The sequence below is a fragment of the Prionailurus bengalensis genome, chromosome D3 (genome assembly GCF_016509475.1).
Source record: "Prionailurus bengalensis isolate Pbe53 chromosome D3, Fcat_Pben_1.1_paternal_pri, whole genome shotgun sequence".
Lineage (NCBI taxonomy): Eukaryota > Metazoa > Chordata > Mammalia > Carnivora > Felidae > Prionailurus > Prionailurus bengalensis.
In genome coordinates, this window is record NC_057356.1 from 58244217 (window position 1) to 58263158 (window position 18942).

The 18942-nt window shown below is 39.9% G+C and overlaps 1 protein-coding gene across 4 annotated transcripts in view; it reads left to right on the top strand.

Moving 5' to 3' along the window:
• Positions 1-18640, top strand: part of KIAA1328 (KIAA1328 ortholog) — a 347018-nt gene extending 328378 nt beyond the window's left edge. For all 4 annotated transcript variants that reach the window (XM_043558639.1, XM_043558640.1, XM_043558642.1 and 1 more), the window contains one exon: positions 13817-18640. In XM_043558639.1, coding sequence (XP_043414574.1) covers positions 13817-14027 — 211 coding nt within the window. In that variant the 3' untranslated portion in view covers positions 14028-18640. The remainder of the gene's footprint in view (positions 1-13816) is intronic.
• Positions 18641-18942: the final 302 nt, after the last annotated feature.

Consider the following 18942-nt stretch of genomic DNA (forward strand, 5'->3'; position numbering starts at 1 on the left):
TAGTGTCAGTCCTCTCCAACTTTATTCTTCAATATTGTGTTGGTTATTCTTGATCTTTTTTCTCTCCATATAAGTTTTAGAATCAGTTTGTCAGTATCCACAAAATAACATGCTGGGATTTTCATTGGATTGATTGCATTTAATCTATAGATCATCTTCAAAGAACTGACATCTTGACAATATTGAGTCTTCCTATCCATGAATGTGGAATATCTCTCCATTTACTTAGTTCTTTGATTTTGTTCGTCAGAGTTTTGTAGTTTTCCTCATGTAGATCTTGTATATATTTTTGTTATATTTATAATGAAGTATTTCACTTAGAGGGATGCTGGCATAAATAGTATTGTATTTTTTTATTTCAAATTGTACTCGTTCATTACAGTATATAGTGATTGACTTTTGTATATGAACCTTGTATCCTGTAACCTTGGCTGTAATCACTTATGAGTTCCAGGAGTTTTTGTTGATTCTTTTGGATTGTCTACATGGACAGTCATGTCATCAGTGAACAAAAACAGTTTTATTTCCTTATTCCCACCTTTTATTTCCTCATTCTGTCTTATTACAGTAACTAGGTTTGTCAGTATGAAGTGGTGAGAAAATATCCATGTGTCATACCTGCAAGTTTCTCAACTTATTAAGTATAGCATGATGGTAGCTTTGGGTTTTTTGTAGATATTCTTTATCAGTTGAAGAAGTTCCCTTTATTCCTAGTTTACTGAGAATTTTTATCATTAATGGGTTATTGATATGATCATGTGTTTTTCTTTTTCAGCCTGTGGATGTGATAGATTACATTAATTGATTTTTCTAATGTTGAATCAACCTTGCATATCTGGGATAAATACCAATTGGTTGAGGATTTTTGCATCTATGTTTATGAAAGATATTGGTCTGTAGTTTTCTTGTAGTTTCTTTGTCTGGTTTTGGTGTTAGGGTAATGCTGGCCTCATAAAATGTGTTAGGAATAATTCCCTCTCGTTCCATCTTCTGAAAGAGATTATAGAGAATTGGTCTAATTTATTCCTTAAATGTTGGTGGAATTCACCAGTGAACCCCTCTGGGCCTTGAGCTTTCTGTTTTGTAACATTATTAATTATCAATTCAATTTCCTTAGTAGATATAGGCCTATTCAGATTATCTATTTCTTCTTGTGTGATTTTTGGCCGTTGTGTCTTTCAAGGAGTTGGTTCGTTTCATCTGTGTTATCACATTTGTGGCAATAGCTGTTCATAGTATTTTTCAATTATCCTTTCAATGTTCATGGGCTCTTTGGTGACATCTCCTCTTTTATTTCTGATATTAGTAATATCTGTCATATCTCTCTGTTTTTTTTCTTAGTTAGCCTGGCTAAAAGCTTATCAATTTTATTATTGATCTTTTCAAAGAACTAGCTTTTGGTTTCATTGATTCTCTATTGATTTCTTATTTTCATTACATTGGTTTCTGCTCTTATTGTTTATTTTCTTCTTACTGTAGATTTAATATTCTTTCTTCTAGTTTCATAAAGTGGATACTCAGGTGACTGATTTTACATTTCTTTTTTTCTGATATATGCATTTATTGCTATATAATTTCCCTCTAAGCACTACTTTTGCTGTATCTCACAAACTTTCTTAAGTTGTATTTTCATTTTTCTTTAGTTCAAAATATTTTTTAGTTTATCTTTAGATTTATTCCTTGCTTCATGTATTATTTAGAAGTAATGTTGTTTAATCCCCATGTACTTTGGGATTTCCCAAGTATCTTTCCATTTTTGATTTGTAACTTAATTCCACTATGAGGTAAGAGTAGACATTCTATTCTTTTCAATCAGTATGATTTATATTCTTTTCAGTTTGTTAAGGTGTGTGTTACAGCCCCAAATGTGACCTATCTAGTGAATGTAAAGTTAATTTTTGTATAAAGTATGAGGTTTATACTGAAATAATTCTGCTTCTTCTCTTTCTTCTCCTTCTCCTTCCTCTCCTTCTTCTCCTCCTTCTTCTCCTTCTCCTCCTTCTCCTTCTTTCTCTCCTTCCTCTCCCCCTTTTCTTCTTCCTCTTCTCCTTCCTCTCCTTCCTCTCCTTCCTCTTCTTCCTCTTCTTCCTCTTCTTCCTCTTCTCCTTCCTCTTCTTCCACTCCTCTCCTTCCTCTCCTTCTTCCTCTCTTTCCTCTCCTTCTTCTTCTCTTTCCTCTCCTCCTTCTCCTCCTTCTTCCTCCTCTCCCCCTTCCTCCTTCACCTCCTCCTCCTGTTCTTCTTTTCCTCTTCCTCCTCTTTTTCTCCACTTCCTCCTCTTCTCCTCCTCCTCCTCCTCTTTCTTCATATGGGTGTCCAATTATTGCAACATTATTTGTTGAAAAGATTATATTTCTCTACTGAATTAGCTTAACACATCTGTAAAAACCTCAATTGCTAATATTTGTGTTGGTATATTTCTGGACTCTTATTTTTTCTATTGATCTGTGTCTATCTATTCTTTATTGACACCACATTGTTTGATTAATATAGCTTTACAGTAAGTCTTAAAACCATGTTATGTGAGCTTTCCAACTTTGTTTTCTTCTTCATAATTGTTGTGGCTGTTCTAGTTCCTTTTCCTTCTCATATAAGAAACTGAGTCTTAAGCTCGGAGCCTGGATCCTGTTTCAGATTCTGGGTCTCCCTCTCTCTCTCTGCCCTTCCCCTGCTTGCTCTTTGTCTCTCTCTCAAAAAAGAAATAAACATTTCAAAATTTTTTTAAAAAAAGAAACTGAGCCTTAGATGAAAAAGTAAAGATTACAGAAAAATATAAATTATAACATGAGTAAGAGATTTTACTCTGTTAGCTGTGTCTTTTAATGTGTTATATTAAAATTGTTCTTTATTGCCTCCATACACTCATTGACTTTCTGGTAAATTCTTTAAGCTCCTTTCAAGGTACACTGACTTTGTATAGTGTTCATTCTACAGCTTATTAGCACCTTAAGAAGAAATATGTTAAATTAGAATTAATAAAGTCCTGTTATGATAGCACTTCTGTTGATTGGAGAGCAAGACACAGGTTCTGAGTAGTACCCTCAATCCAATGTCTGCACACATCTGAATTTCTCTCTATCACTATGAGTGGTTCTTCTATAAGATCTGTAGTTTCCTAGGCAGGTTCAAGACCACCCTGTTATTCTAACTAGCCTTTTTGCTGATGTTCGAAAGTGATTGCAAAGCACTTATAAAATACGTCATATCTTCTGTAAGTGCTTTAGAAATCTGAATGGCAGCCTAGGTTTGCTTTAGCAATTAAAGAACTTTTGAGAAAAGCTATTTAGGATTCCTGAGAAGACCTATGTGAGGACTCCTGGCCCAGTATGGTAATTGGTTATCCTTCTACTTTCTTTATAAAGCCATATTTTCTTGAAATGGTACCATTACTTTTCTTCCATCCAGGTAAGGATAATATATAGGGATATAAAGAACCATAAGAAAGACTATAAACACGGGTGCCTGGGTGGGTCAGTCATTTACACTTCTGGCTTCGGCTCAGGTCGTGATCTTGTATTTATTGAGCTCAAGCCCTGCATTGGGCTCTGTGCTGACAGCTCAGAGCCTGGAGCCTGCTTCAGGGATTCTTTATCTCCCTCTCTCTCTCTGCCCCTCCCCCCTCACGCTTTGTCTCTCTCTCTCTCTCTCTCTCTCTCTCTCTCTCTCTCTCTCAAATAAATAAACATTGAAAAAAAATTTTAAAGAAAGACTATAAACAAATGTTCTCTATAAATACAGATTTTTTAAACCCTAAAATAATTGTGATGAATCTAATTTAATAGTACATGTAAAGAATAATACTATATAACCAAGTAGAATATATTCTAGGAACTAGAATGTGGTTTCTATTTTGGAAGCCAAAACCAGAATATTGCTTAACAATATATCAAAGATGAAAAAGTTTATTATCACCTCAATATATACTGAAAAGTTACTAAGTAAAATTAATTTTTCATTCTTGAATTTAGTAAGCCAAAAGAGGAAATACCTAACATAATAAAGAATATCTGGATGGCAGATACTTAATCGTGAAACAATAGATAATTCCTGTTAGATCAGCATTATACAAAGGTGCCTATTAAACCAACAGTTTTAGGGGCCCTTGGGTGACTCAGTCGGTTAAGTATCCAACTCTTGGCTGCGGCTTAGGTCATGATCTCACAGTTCATGATTTTGAGCCCTGCATCTGGCTCTGTGCTAACAGCATGGAGCCTGCTTGGGATTCTCTGTCTCCCACTCTCTCTGCCCTTCCCCCACTTGCACTCACTCTCTCATAAATAAATAAACATTTTTAAAAGTCTTAAAAAAAACCCCTATAGTTGTAGCATTTCCCTAAAAGTGTTAGCCAGTACAATAATATAAGAATAAATAATGCAAATAATAGAAAACTCGTAAACCCTGTCATTATTTATATTCAATATAATTGCTCACCAGTAAAACCCATAAGAAATCAACTGAAACAATAACCTAAGGAAATTGAGAGAGTTCAATAATGTACAAAACTTAATTACTATAAATCTCCATACCAGCATATTTATAATTTTTTAAGTTTATTTATTTATTTTGAGAGTGAACGAGAGAGAGAGAGAGAGAGAGAGAGCATGTGCACATGGGCACATGAGTGGAGAAGGGGTAGAAAGAGAGGGAGACAGAGAATCCCAAGCAGGCTCCATGCTGTCAGTGCAGAGCCTAACACAAGGGTCAGACCCACAAACCATGAGATCCTGACCTGAGCCTAAACCAAGAAGTGGATGCTCAACCAACTGAGCCACCCAGGTGCCCCAGCATTAGCTATTTTAAAAAATATTAGGGAATTCCTGATAATAAACCTAAAATAAATTTATGTAACCTCTCTGAAAATGTATTTCCTAGCTAATTAATTGCAAAATAATATTTATCTTTTCTATTTCTTGAGATACCAATAAGATGACAGTAAGTAAATGTTTTTAAAGGTATAAAGTCACAAAAATAAGTGCAATAGAGAAGTCATCAATATATCAGAGATTTATGTACACTTTTGGAAAATGGAAAATGAATGGAGGATTAATAACTCACTAAATAGAATAGAAGAAGCTACCACATAGAAAGCACTGACAAAGGTATTCACACAAAAAGAGATTGATGTCAGAACTTTGGAAAGGTTTGGCAATTAGCAGCAATGTGCACAATGGAAAATAGTGATTTGAGGTGGGACTAAAAATATTATGGAATGGACATTTGAAGTAATAATTTAAAAACCCAGTACCTCTGCCACAGTACCATCCATATATGGAATATTAGTCCCAAAGAGAAGACTGGAGATTAACTATGGAGAGATTCAACAGAGAAGAGACATTAAGGAATGTCATACTTTGGAAGGTGAGATGCCAGAAAGGGCTGAAAATAGGATAGATTCAAAGTCTACAAATGGGAAAGTTGGCTCCCTCCCTGCCCCAGAAGTATACCACACATCCTTCCCATGTAGAATATTGGAAGATTCTTCTCTGAAGAAGCTTTATAATCCCATAAAAAAAGACCTCCACATACTGATAGGAGTGGGATTGCAAACTCTACATTTAACCTTTTAAAGAACTGCCATACTGCTTTCCAAAAAGGTTAAATGTAGAGTTTGCAATCCCACTCCTATTTATCTACCTAAGACAAATGAAAACATATGTCCCTGCTAAAATTTGCACATGACTGTACAATGAGGCACTATTCACACTAGCCACAAGGTGGAAACAACCCAATGTCTATCATGTGATGCATGGATAAACAAAATGTGGTATATCCATACTGTGGAATATTATTTGGCAACAAAGAGGAATGAAGTAGTAATACATGGTACAACATGACTGAACCTTGAAAACATATGCTAAATGAAAGAGACAGTCACAAAAGGCCATATATTGTATGGTTTTATTTATATGAAATGTCCAGGTAAGTTTATGGAAATAGATAGTGGTTGTCTAGGGCTGGGAGAGGGGGTAGAAATAGAAAGTGACTGCTAATAGGTATAGGGTTTCTTTGGCAGGGACAATGAAAATGTTTTCAAATTAAATTATAATAGTTGCCTATTTCTTAATAAACTAAAAACCACTGAGCTGTATGCTTTAAATACATGTAACTTCTGCATGTATTTTTTATTTCAATAAAACAGTTTAAAGTTTATAAAGAAGCAATCAGCCACATTGAATGCTGCAGAGACATTATGTAAAATAAGGGCTACAAAAATTCCATTTGATTTAACAATACGGAGGTCTTTGATGAATTTGGCAATTTCAATTTCAGCGGTGTGGTAGAAGATGAAAGCCAGATTGTAATAAATTGAGAAATGGTTTGGTTATGAAAGGAGAGATCTTCTTAAGCACTCTTGATTAACCAGTAAGCAGGAAAAGATTGAAGGTTCTAGAGTGGATAGTCAATACAAAAACGTTCCTAAGAAACATAAATGGAGTGGTTAGTCTTATCTAAAAGAAGGATCACTTCCTTCAGTGTGAAAGGAAGAAATGATGAGTGCTGAAAGACTTGTAAACTTGATAGAGTAAAGACAATTTCTCTTTAATGACCTCTGTTTTCTCTGAAATGGGAAGTGAGGCCATCTGTTTAAGAAACTAGTGAGAAGGGGGGAAATGAGAACAAAACAACTGATGAGAGAAATACAGTAGCTTTGTCAGAAAATGTTTAGCACCTACATAAGATTAGTGACTATGAATTTATATTGGATCTGCTCTTTGCTTGTTTCTCTGAACATTGTTTTATTTACACTAAGTTGCCCAGCTATTAACTCATAGAAAAGGCAGACATTCATGCACTGTTGTGCTTTTGCCAGGTTTAGGGGAGAGGACAGAAAGACAGTGGACACATTATTAAGAGCATTGTTAAGTAAGTGATTGGAATGCCGGACCATGAAATTGAAGTTGAATAAGGGATAAAGGGCTGGGAAGAAAGTATGCTGTTAATGGTCCCACCAGGACAGAGAATTTTAGTGATCTTGTTCACCACTTTAATCTTCATTCTTAGAACAAAAATTGTTTGAATTAATGGTCTGATGAGATCAATGGGCAGAGACTGTGGAAGTAGTTGAAAAAGTAAGCTTGTGGTTAAGATGTGGGCATCAGGAAGTAGTAGGATGTTTGAATTACTGAATTCAGAAAAGATGCCATGTTAATTGATGGCAAGTTACAGGATATGAAGAGTTGGGCTTGCTGAGAGAGTCTTTGACCTGAGATATCAAAGAACCAAGAAGTCAGAGTGTTGGTCCAATGTCATCCATGTGATGTTGACATTAGCAGGAATGATGGCAAGAGGTGAATTGAAAGAAAAGACTGATCCAAGCGTTAACATCTTCAGTGGCTGAGAGTGAGTGGGTAAATAGATGATATAGATGAAGAAAGGTTGAGAGTGGTAGAGCAGATGACAGGATACTCAGAGCAATAGGAACTTAATGTACTGGGGGAATAGTGATCAAAAAACAATAATGGAAGCAGTGATTATTCCAGTACTGCCCTTTGACCATGAAATACATAGGGTATGTTGAGCGTAAACAATGCCCACTGAGAAGAATGGAGGGAAAGCATTGACCTCAGCAAGAGAGCCAGGTTTCAGTTAAAATAAAAGTTGAAGGAGGTTCTCTAAGAAGAGTACCAAATATAGCCAAGTATATCATGAAGCAAAAGCTCCAGAAGTGTTGAAGGCCTTAGGAAGGGGTGGGAATAAAGAGAGAAAATACAGAATATAATAAAGGTAGCAGTAGTTTGCTAACCTATGATGGATTGGAGTGGGGAATACCTTTGGGCATTGATCAATTGAGAGAAGGAATAAGAAACATAGTTGATTTCATCTCAAAAAACCTTGCACCTAACCGAAGTGCTCTTCGTTAAAAATAATGTTGTAAAAAAATTAGTATGGAAAAAAATGTTCCAGTATACCAAATGAAAAAGTAGTTTACACAAACCATATGTGTAGTAACCTTTTTTGTAAGATGAGAAGAAGAGTATGTGGGTGGGTAATACTTTTGAGAATGTTTGAAATATATGGTGATTTTTTAAAAGACTAGCTGTCAAAAAAATGCCTATGGAGGAAGGCACTAAGATTTAAAATTTAAGCCACTGGCCCATTCATTTTTTTTTCCAACAATATTTAACACCTACCTACCTTGTGTCAGATACCATTCTTGACACTGGAGATAATATCAGTTAACACAATAATGACCCTACCCTCACAGAGCCCATGACTGGTGAAAGAGATAAACAATAAATCATGTATTTTAGGTAGTATTGAGTGATATAAAGAAAATAAAACACAATAATGAGATAAAGTGACCATGGTATGATGGCTGTTTCAGATAGAGCGTTTAGGGAAGGGCTCTTTGAAGACGTGACATTAATGAATAGAGTGGGCAAGCGAGATCTGACAGCAGAGCATCCTAAGCGGGGGATACAGCACATGCTCAGGCCCAGAGGTAGCTGGATTGATGGAGAGGACCAGGACTTAAAGAAAAAAAAAAATGAATTCTGTTTAGGATAATTTGACATGCCAATCAGGCAGCGGTTGGGCATGTGAGTCTGGGACTAGAGAACAAGCTTCATATTGGAGCTATACATTTAGGAGTTGTTGACATATGGATATTAAAAGTCATACGAATGAGTGGAACTACCTAAGATATGACAACTAAGGATTGAGCCCTGGGACATGCCATCATTTAAAAGGCAAGAGAAGAGGAGAGTAATCAGGAGAGGTCTGAAATCACAAAAGATGAAAACCGGTAATGCGAGGGAAAAGCTCCAGAGGCTGCATCCTCCCCTGGGCGTTGTCTCAGTATCCTGCTAGGTCAGGAGGCAGCCAACACTGGAACGAGAGTTCTAGAGGGACACAATTAATGCCGGTACAGCCAAGTTCAAATTGCTTCCTGGATGGGAGTGGCAGAATAAACCAAATAAGCCTTCTCACCTTATCGCCTCTCCATAAGGAAGCTAGTTAAGTCAGCCTGTGTGCCAGGGTAACTCCTGACTACCAACTCGGTGAGGTACAGAGGCAAGAGAGGCCCACATAGTCAATGCCTATGGCTAAAAATAGAGTCTGAGTTTTTCAAGGGATGGTATTTTATGGATGTGAATTAGTTACTTATCCATTTAAATTAACTGCATACCAAACTCCCATCAGGGCCAGGCCAAACTAATCAACTTTTTAATCTCCTGTCATATGTCACCTCAGCACACTTAAGACACACTGCTCACAGAACACAGTTTGATAACTAAACAGTGCTCTTTGCTGTATTTAGTGTAAAATGCTATAGGAATTCATTTTGTATTTTGCTTTACTGCTATATAATTCTGGTATAAAATTGAGTGATTTCTCAAGCTGTGGTATTTAAAACGATCTTTATTAATTTGTTGCTTTTTAATCTGCAAATTATGCGGTCTTTCCTGATGGAAAAAGTACTGTTAAAAACATTTGTTGAATGAAATCAGCTATGAGGTGCCACTGAAATCGAGGCCCTTGTCTACCACAGCCTTTCTGATTTCTCTGCCACAGTGTAATCCGTGATTAAGTATGGCTTCTAGAGAAACGGAGTCTATATGATAACAGCAGAACCATGAAGATAAGCATTTATACTTTAGGGTAAATTAAATTATTGGCAAAAAGATAGCCCAGTTGATTAGAAATGTGGATATGTTCACACTGAGTTACAACTAATCATACTATACTTTTCAAATAAAATGTAATTGGAAACAGCAACCATTTTCTTCACTTTTCCTTTAGTTATACATCTTCTTTATCTTGGCAGAGAGACTAAAGAACACAAGTCTAGGAAGTCAAGTTGCCTGGATTAAAAACCCTTTGGCTCTGCCACTCACTTGCTGTGTGACCCTAATCAGTTCATGTATAGCTCTCTGGACCTCAGTTTCCTCATCAGTAAAATAAGAGAATTATTCCAAATGATGTCTAAGACCCAGTCCTCCATGACTAAGCATTATTAGTGTTTGCCAATATCCAGTTCCCCTCCCCTTCTGGAGCCACATGACTAGTTCTGGCCAATCATATATAAGGATAAGTGTTTGCCATTTCCCGGCTATAGCAACCTATATACAATTCTTCAGCTTCCCTGCCTGCCAAGACAATAGGGAAGCTTCCGTGTTCCAGGTGGTGCAGCCAGAAGATAGTGAACCCACTCTCTGCCTGGACCTCCTTTAAGCATATGGCATAAGCATAAAATAGATTTGAGTCATGTTAAGCCATTGGAGTTTTGAGGCTAATTTGTCCTGGTGCATAACCTAACTTATCCTAACACATCAGATCTAACTTTCTATGGTTTTGTGGGTCACTCTTTCCATGTTCTAGAGATTTTTTTTTACTCTATTATATGTGGATAAGAGTACTATGAAGGAATTTGAAGCCCACAACTTTTTTTCAAATGGTTAAATAAGTTGGTACCTATTAAATCAGTCTTTAAACACAAATCCCTATCATTACTCTGTTTCAGCTTGTTTCTCTGAAAGATTGATTTCTGACACACTTTCTGATTCCCAATTATTTTGGCTCTAATTTTTTAATGGAGAAAGTAGCTGGTTTATTTCCTCATTCAGAGTATCTCTCCCTAGCTGTTTTAAGCATGAAATTGTATAGAAAAGTACAGCTTTCCATTGTTTCTAACTTTTAAAAAAAGTCTTGGCAGTCCGTATAAAGAGATGAATGTTACCATTGCCAGGTGTCTCCAAGGAAGATTCAAACAAAGCCCATGCCTTGAGCATGAAGTAGATCTGTCTTTATGATAAACTTTCTTGGAAGCAGTACCCAACTCATTGGCTTACACTTTAAGATGTTTTGGTTGAACACAGAAACCACTGTGTTGAATGACAGATATAATTGTATTGAACAGTGTCTTAATGCTGTGAGAATAAAAACTGCAAAAAAAAATCAGCTAAAAGGAATTTCAGTTTACAGTTTTTCATATCATAGAAAATGATGACATTTCCATGCATGAAATATAATCTGATTTTGCCTGGGACTTGAGGGCAGGGCGAGGTACATAACTTATGAAACCAACGCAAAGTGAAAATGTGGGGTCCGTTGTTCAAAAAGTAGGATGAAAATGTGCAGTTAAAGGTCCTAAAATGCAAAGCTTTTTCTTTTAAGAAGAAACGTATAAAGCATAACCAGTAATGGTGATTCGTGAGTAATAACATACACCTGCAGATAGCAAAAAAATGTATATTTTTGTGGTCATAATTTTATATAGCAAATAATAATACTTTGTTAATGTGATAACTTGACTGATCCTAAGATTTTTCTGGCTGGCTTTTCTTTAAATTCATTTATTAGATCATCAAAATTGATTCATTTAGCAAGTTTATTTTAAATGATACAATTAAAAGCAAATCAGTCACTCTCGGCAAATGAAATAGCGCACATAATTTCTGGCAATTTTTAATTTTGAGAAGAATATTTCTGCTGATACTACTGACACTGGAAGTGTTAGGGATATATTAAAGGCTCTGACAAAACTGGGATAGATTTCTGATAAATGATTTAAAAATATAAATTTCAGTATCTCTTGAGCTGATGACACAGAGCAATTTTTCTAAAAAGATTCGATTCTTTATACACATTAGCTTTATGTGTGTCAGAAAATCTAATTTTAAGTATAAGTTTGTACTGTGTTGTTTTTCCCTGGCTTTTCCTATAACTTGTAGAGGTCATACAAGAAACCAAAAGTCACTTAATGATTTGTATATAATTCTAAACTCCTACTTTTGCTTTCTATTGCTGTATCTTTCATGATGTAGGAAAATTAATTTTAAAACTGCCCTCCTCACTAGTTCATTTGAAGCTGCATGTGAAAATAGTGTTCTTTTCCATCAGATGCGACAGTCTTTAACATTTAATTGCTATTTCTGAACCTGTGGATATTTGCTTTGCAATGATGCAGCAGTTTTTAAGACCAGATTCTAAACTCCTCAAAGAATTCTGATATTTCTTCGATATGCTTTATTGCAATGTCCATGTATATACTTTTATTTTATAATAATTTACTAACGTGTTATTGCCTAAACACCACCATTCCCATCTCCGCGCTCAGGCCAGAGAGCTAATGTTTCGCCTTGGGGACAGGATCTGGGAAAAGATAGGCAAGCCAGTCTCTCACCGCTGCTGCCGCTGCTTGCCTTCACCATAACCGTAACCAATCTGGGCCCAGGTCCTAGCCCAGCCACACCCCTGGTGCCCTGCAGTGCCCCAGGCTGCTTCTGGTATGAATGTGCACACCAGGAAGGCAGGCTAGCTGTTTGGCATAGGCACTGCCCATTGCCCACTGTGCCTGTGGGTCCAAACCCACATATGCATACCCAGCACATCTCCTCTGCTAACACACCTGCTCCCTGGTCTCATCAGACTTCAAAAACACAAGGTCAAAGATAAAATCAAGAGTTTCAAGACCACAACAGAAGAGCATTAAGCCAAGTCCAGGCCCCTGTGCAGATGCACAGGTCACACATGCCCTGTTTGAGGCTTCATGACATATCTGTAGAAATTGCTTGCCCCTCATATGAATGAATGTGGAGGCAGATACATTTATGCCTTTGACGTTCCATACTGGACATACATACAAATGGGCCGTGGATGAGGATACATATTATTGGCCACCACTAGTTTCTCTGCCTCTATGCTGCCCTAAGCTTACCTTTGTTTTGTTTTGTTTTATTTTTATTTAGAGAGAGAGAGCGTGCGCACATGAGCAGGAGAGGGGCAGAGAGAGAGGAAAAGAGAATCCCAAGCAGGTTCCTAGCTGTCGGCATAGAGCCTGATGCGGGGCTCAATCTCATGTACCGTGAGATCAAGACCTGAGCCAAAATCAAGAGTCAGACACTTAACCGACTGAATCATCCAGGTGCCCCTAAACTTACCCTTTGTGATGAAAATGCTAGACACCAAGGCAGACTTTCTTTGGAGGGGGCTCTTTATGGATTCACATGAGAGTGTCTTTTCCCAAGGTTCTAGAGAGAGTGGGAGTAAGATAGCAGGAAGGGAACTAGTATTTACCGAGTACTTATTATGTTATTTTATACCAACCGATTAATTTAATTGTAACAGCAGTTCTGTCAGCCTTTTATGCATGAGAAACTGAACTGAGAGGTTGAAGAACTTTCCCAAGATCATACAGCCTGCAAATGGTAGAGCAGAGATCTAAACCAGGTCTGGCTGGCTACAAAGACTTTGAGAGGCAGCTTTAGTGTCCTGGATGTGAGCACTGGAGACAAACTACCTGGGTCCAAATCCTGACTTGGTCATATAATGGCTTCATGTTGGATGAGTTACTTCCTGAGCCTCAGGATGTGAGCACTGGAGACAAACTACCTGGGTCCAAATCCTGACTTGGTCATATAATGGCTTCATGTTGGATGAGTTACTTCCTGAGCCTCAGTTTCCTTGTGTATATAGTGGAGATCAGACTAGTATAATACCTACTTCACTGGGTTGTTCAGAGGGTTAAGTGAAGGTTGAATATATATAAAGCATTAAGAACAGTGCCTGACAGTAAGCTTGCAATAAATGTTACTATGTCTGTCATTACTATTGTCAAATTCCTTTGCCCACTCCACAGTCTCCCTTCACAGGTTAGAAAAGAATGTTAACGATCAGAAGAAGAGAAGAGCTTACAGACAGACAGCAGGAGCCTTCTGCTGTTTACCTTTCTAAAGTTCCCCTAGAAGGCCCTCTTGGAAATGATGTGAGAGGTGATCTGATTCTCACCCCAGGCAGCCCAACTCTGTAGGCTTCTTGGATTCTAATGTTCCATCAGTCTGATCATTTTCTGTCTGGGTTGTGTGTGTGTTGCAGGTATGAGACCTCTCTGTTGGATTTGGTTCAATCTCTGAGTCCAAAGTCTGCTCCCAAACCTCAGCCCCATCCCTCCAGAGAAGCTGGGGCCTGGAATCACAGTACTTGCCGATTTAGTCCTCGAAAATCAATCTGGAACAAGGTGGGGGCAGGCAGGACCCCTGAAGACCTGGAGGAGAATCAAATTCTGGAAGATATCTTTTTCATTTGACATTGAAACACATGCTACAAAATTTCCATCAGAAATGTGTGGGCTTCTTTATGTACTGATCTAGGCTGTTAAATTATTTGATGGCAAAGTAACCGTGTCTCTCCCATACTAGCATCCTGTTGTGTATTGAACACAGAAATCATTCTACGAACCCGGAGTGGTTTTGGTCAGACCAATCAGTAGGTAACACATTAAGGGGTTATGGGGGTGGAGGGTAGTATCTTTTCTAGGCCAAGCCTTGTCATATTCGGCCTGGTTTCAAGAGTGTTTCCTTCTCAATACTTTATTGGAAAAGGTTGGCTTTCTTTCGTATACAAGGAAAACGTTTTCACTGAAAGATCCCTCTGATTTCAAAGTAGCCCCTTTGTAACATAAGCAGTTTCAGAAAGACCCTTTACCTCTCCTTTACCTCTGTTCCCTCACTGCCTGCCTCTTTGTACGCGTAGCCATTGAATCCCAAAGTTGGAGCTCCTGTGCCTATGCTCACAAGCAACCCTGGGGACTAATTGTGAGCCAATATCAGTAGTCATCAGCCCAGCAGCTGCCCATCCCTCAACCAAGGGGCACAATGGGCTAGGGGGAGGGACCCACCCAACCCTTGGAAACCAGCATTAAATCACACAACAGAGTGACTACCCTCAGGAAACAAAATGGAGGCACAGGCCTAAAGTGCTTTTCCTGCCGTTCACCCATTTCCCAGGATAAATAAGAGCAATATCTCAGTACGTCTTATTGGCCCACGTGTCTATATTCTTCACTCTTCGGAACTGCCCGTGGCTGTATCTGGGGAAGATGGCAGAGCTAGAGAGGGGCATCAGCTACCACAGGCTGATAGGCTCTCCCCGGGCCTCCCTCCTACCTATGAGGATCAAAGGCCCTGGTGACCAGGCCTTTTATGTGCTCTGCTCAGGATCACTGTCCCACTGTCTCATGACCTCAAAGAACCATCTCTACTTGCCAGATTCTCCTTCACCACCCCAGGCAGAGTCTCTCCATCTTTCCCACTGGGCCTCCATTTGACCCGAGAAGGCCTATGGAAGAAGTACACTTGAGGCCTCGTTTTCTCTCTGTTCTCCTATTCAGCAGAGCTCTTGAGATGGGTCCTTCAGCTTACAATGGGCTCTGGTGGGCACTCATGCTGATCGGCAGCATGATGCGCCTGGTAGAGCCAGTGAGTTTAAAACTTCTCAGTCATTGGAAGCAAGGGGAAAATGTGTCCCCAGATGTGTATGCTCAATGACTTTATTTGATCTGGAATGTGTTGCTTTTTTTCTCTCCCTTTCACCAGTCCCAGGCTTGAAGTAGGACCAAGAGTCTTTGTCAGTTAGTGAGCGTTGGTAGCCAAAGTCAGGCCACCCAGTGCAAACTGCATTTAGTGAGCCTGCATGGCCTTATCAAAACTAGATTATTTAAGCCTACAAAAGCCTTGTTAAGCAGAGTCCTCATCTGAATGGATCTCAATTTCACTGTCTCTTCAGGCTGAGGCCATATCATCTCTACTCAGCCTTCCTTTACCTGGGTCTTTTTGCTCTTTGGAAAAAAGAATGGAACCTACCAATACCATATCCTTAATTCAAGGTCAAGATTAACTAGGTTTAGGCATTCAACTGAAAGGTTGAAAAAATACTGCCAATTACAATGTTCTTTTAAAATTCACCCCTGTGAGAGTAACTGAGTCCATTTCATCCCATTTCAACAAGTGTTTGGAGTTTCTTTTGGTGTGGCAGAAGGGGTAGAAGCTGAGAGCCTTCAGCCATTTTCTCAATTAAATTTAAGTTTCCAGAACTTTCTTTTCCTTGCCCCAGGTGTCATGAGTACCTTAAGTACATCCCCCCTTGGATCAGCCATAACAACACTCTCCCGTTTGGACGCCGGTGTCTTTACAGCTCTCCAGAGTAAGAGGGTGCCAGAAGGACCAAGAAAAGGATTATGATTTCTTTAAGAAGCTTGTTTGCCTTTAGAAGAATCATAAGTGAGATTTAAGCTGAGGTCTTTTGGGGTGAGTCTATCACATGCCACAGATTGGAGTTTAATTGCTTCTTTACCTCCCCCTGCATGAGCAATTTGGAAGAGCCAAGATGAATTTTCAGCAGAGCATCAATCAACGTATTTTTCATATGCTACATTCCCCCACCAGTTGCCTTTCTGTATCCTGTGGGCATTTCCCGTGTGTCAGGGCAGTAGGATGTGAATTTGTGTCTAATCCAGTATCTTCCTTATGAATTGAACAGTGTATGTTAACATCTTACTCTGTCTTGGAGATACATATGTGGAGATACATAATATATGAAAAGGTTCTTGTAGGACTTCGAGGCTGTTGTAGAGCCTGGACGCTTGACCTAATTGCAGATATCGTATGAAAAGAGGAGCAGACACAGAGGGGTCAGGCTTTCTTCCTGGTAAAGTACTCCCAAAGTGACTGCCTCCAGCTGCTTCCTCAAAGCAAGACTGGATACGTATTAGGAGAGCTGCACATAGGGCCACAACATTGCCTACCCTGCTACCCACTATTCTGTGAGAGAAAAAACAACCAGTGTTTGCAAAATGGGAAAAGGCAAAGTATGTCCACCAGAGCTCCCTACAAGGGCCCAAAGTGCCTGATTTAGGAAACTAAGGTTAATCAAGAAAAAGCTTTTGCTGACAGTCATCCTTCCTGGAGGCACACTTGTGTTCATCCAAACAGACCCCATGGTGGGGACTTCTCTAGAAAACCCCAAACGTCACGAGGAAGGAGGGGCTCTCTCCTTCAGAGCTGCCCTTGGCTGTTGGCCCAGCTCCCAGCACCTGGCTCCTATGAGAGATTTGCTAGCCAGAGACTCTGGGAAGCAATAGGCCTAAAGGAGAGAGCCGGATGAAGTCTGCAGTCATTAATGAGGTGGAGAGGCTACAGCAGACTCCTCCCAGCTCGTGCTTTAGCCTCCCCTCAGTGCATATTGTTTCTAATGTGGGCAACTGTTCATATACATGAGAGATTTTAAGTTAATCAGTTAGCTCCATGGCTATTCTCCTCATGTGGTTGTGGTATCGAATCATCCCTTCGACACCCCTCCTCAGACCTGTGAGGCGTAGCTTGGAAGCAAGAGCAGCACCACAAGTTATCAAAATGTTGTTTTCCTCAGTATGTGTTAAACATCAGGAGCGTGGGTCAGCTCAGAGAGAGGAAACGGTTTGCCACAAACTGTTAGGTTTTCCTGGTTGACTCCAACCCACTCCCATCACGGACCCCAAGTCTCCTCTAGGCTGTGTGGTTGCTGGAAAGGAAGTTTCAATGTACGTGCACCCCTGAGTCCCTTCCACGTGCCTGTCACCCAAATTGTTCAGCAAGGAAGAACTATCACCGCACTCGGACACAGGAAAAATGGTCCTGTCTAGGTGGCTTTAGGTGCTAAGAGATGCTGGGGAGGGCTTGTGTGCCTGAAATGCCCAGTTTTGAGATCAGACTCGTGGATCCAATTAACAGCCAGAGACTCTATCCTGCCCCTTTTTCCCCAGGTCAATCTGGCACCTCCCCCTGATCAAGGGGACTGCAGGTATCCCTCAGAGGAGGAGGTGGCAAGACCACAGTCCTCACTCAACCAGCTCCGAGCCCTGTGCGTCATCTTGTTCAATGCTTATGATATTTGTACTTTTAAAAAATCATTTCAGGGGGGCGCTTGGGTGGCTCAGTCGGTTAAGCATCCGACTCTTGATTTCGGCTCAGGTCACGATCTCACAGTAAGGGAGTTCAAGCTCCATGTCAGGCTCCGCGCCAATGGGGCGGAGCCTGCTTGGGATTCTCTCTGTGCTTCTCCCCCGCTCGCTCGCTCGCTCTCTAAAAATAAATAAACTTTAAAAAAATAATAAAAATACAAAACCATTTGAGTATATAAGCGTCTCTTGTAAGCCACCTTTAATTCTTTGTGGAACGAGGACAGGGAAACATGTACACGTGCCTAGTGTTAGCATGTTATCTTGTGCACCGATAACGAACATGAGGCCTGACCTACCCTAACTGAGGCCATCGGCCAGTAAAGAATAGAATTCCAACTCAGAATCTGGGGGTGGGAGGGCCATTACTCCCTTCTCCCCCCCCCCCCCCCCCCCCGTCTTCCGGTCAAACCCGAGTAGTAACGAGTCCACCTCCTACTCCTCAATCTTCCCTCTCCGCCCTCTCTGCTGACACGTCTCTAGGACAACAGTCTCTGTGTTGGGCTCCCTGCTAGATGGCCTGGACTCATCCTTGAAAGAGTGACTTAACCCTCTTTGCCTCGCTCTTATCTTTAAATGGGGATCGTGACAGAGGCTACCTCGGAATTGTCGTGAAGGTGCAGCGAGCATGTCGAGCACTCAGCACAGGTAAATAAGCACTCCTAAGGGTTACCTGTTAATTTTTCCCCGTGAAGCGACCACGGTCATCTTGCCATGTCACGCCCTGGCTTAAAGCGTTGGAAAGTTCCAGTACTTCCTTTCCTATTGCACTTAAGTGGGAGTGTGGCCTTCTGAGCATTAATGCATGAGGCTCTTCATGGTTTGGCCCCTTCGTTTCCCTGCTGTTTCTTTCTCTTGACTTCTGTGCTCCAACCACTGTGAACTTCCTTAGTTACTGAAGGCAGCGTGATATCCTTCTCGCGAGCTTCTCATGAGCTTTCTTAGCTCTCTGTATATCCTCTATCACAACACTTACTGTGCTAGGACTGTCTGTTTATCTGTTCCCTCCTTTAGATGGTAGGCCCCATGGTGGCCAGAATAAGATGTTGGTCTTAGCCATCACTCAGTCCCAAGAAAGGAGCATGATTCCTGGCACGTTACAGACTCTCATCATTATCAGTTAGATGGATAGGTAGGTGCACGGGTGGAAGGGAGGAAAGGAGAGAAGGAAGAAATTAAACAGATGTGTGCCTCCAAAGTTCAGTACCCTGAATACTCCAGGCTGCTT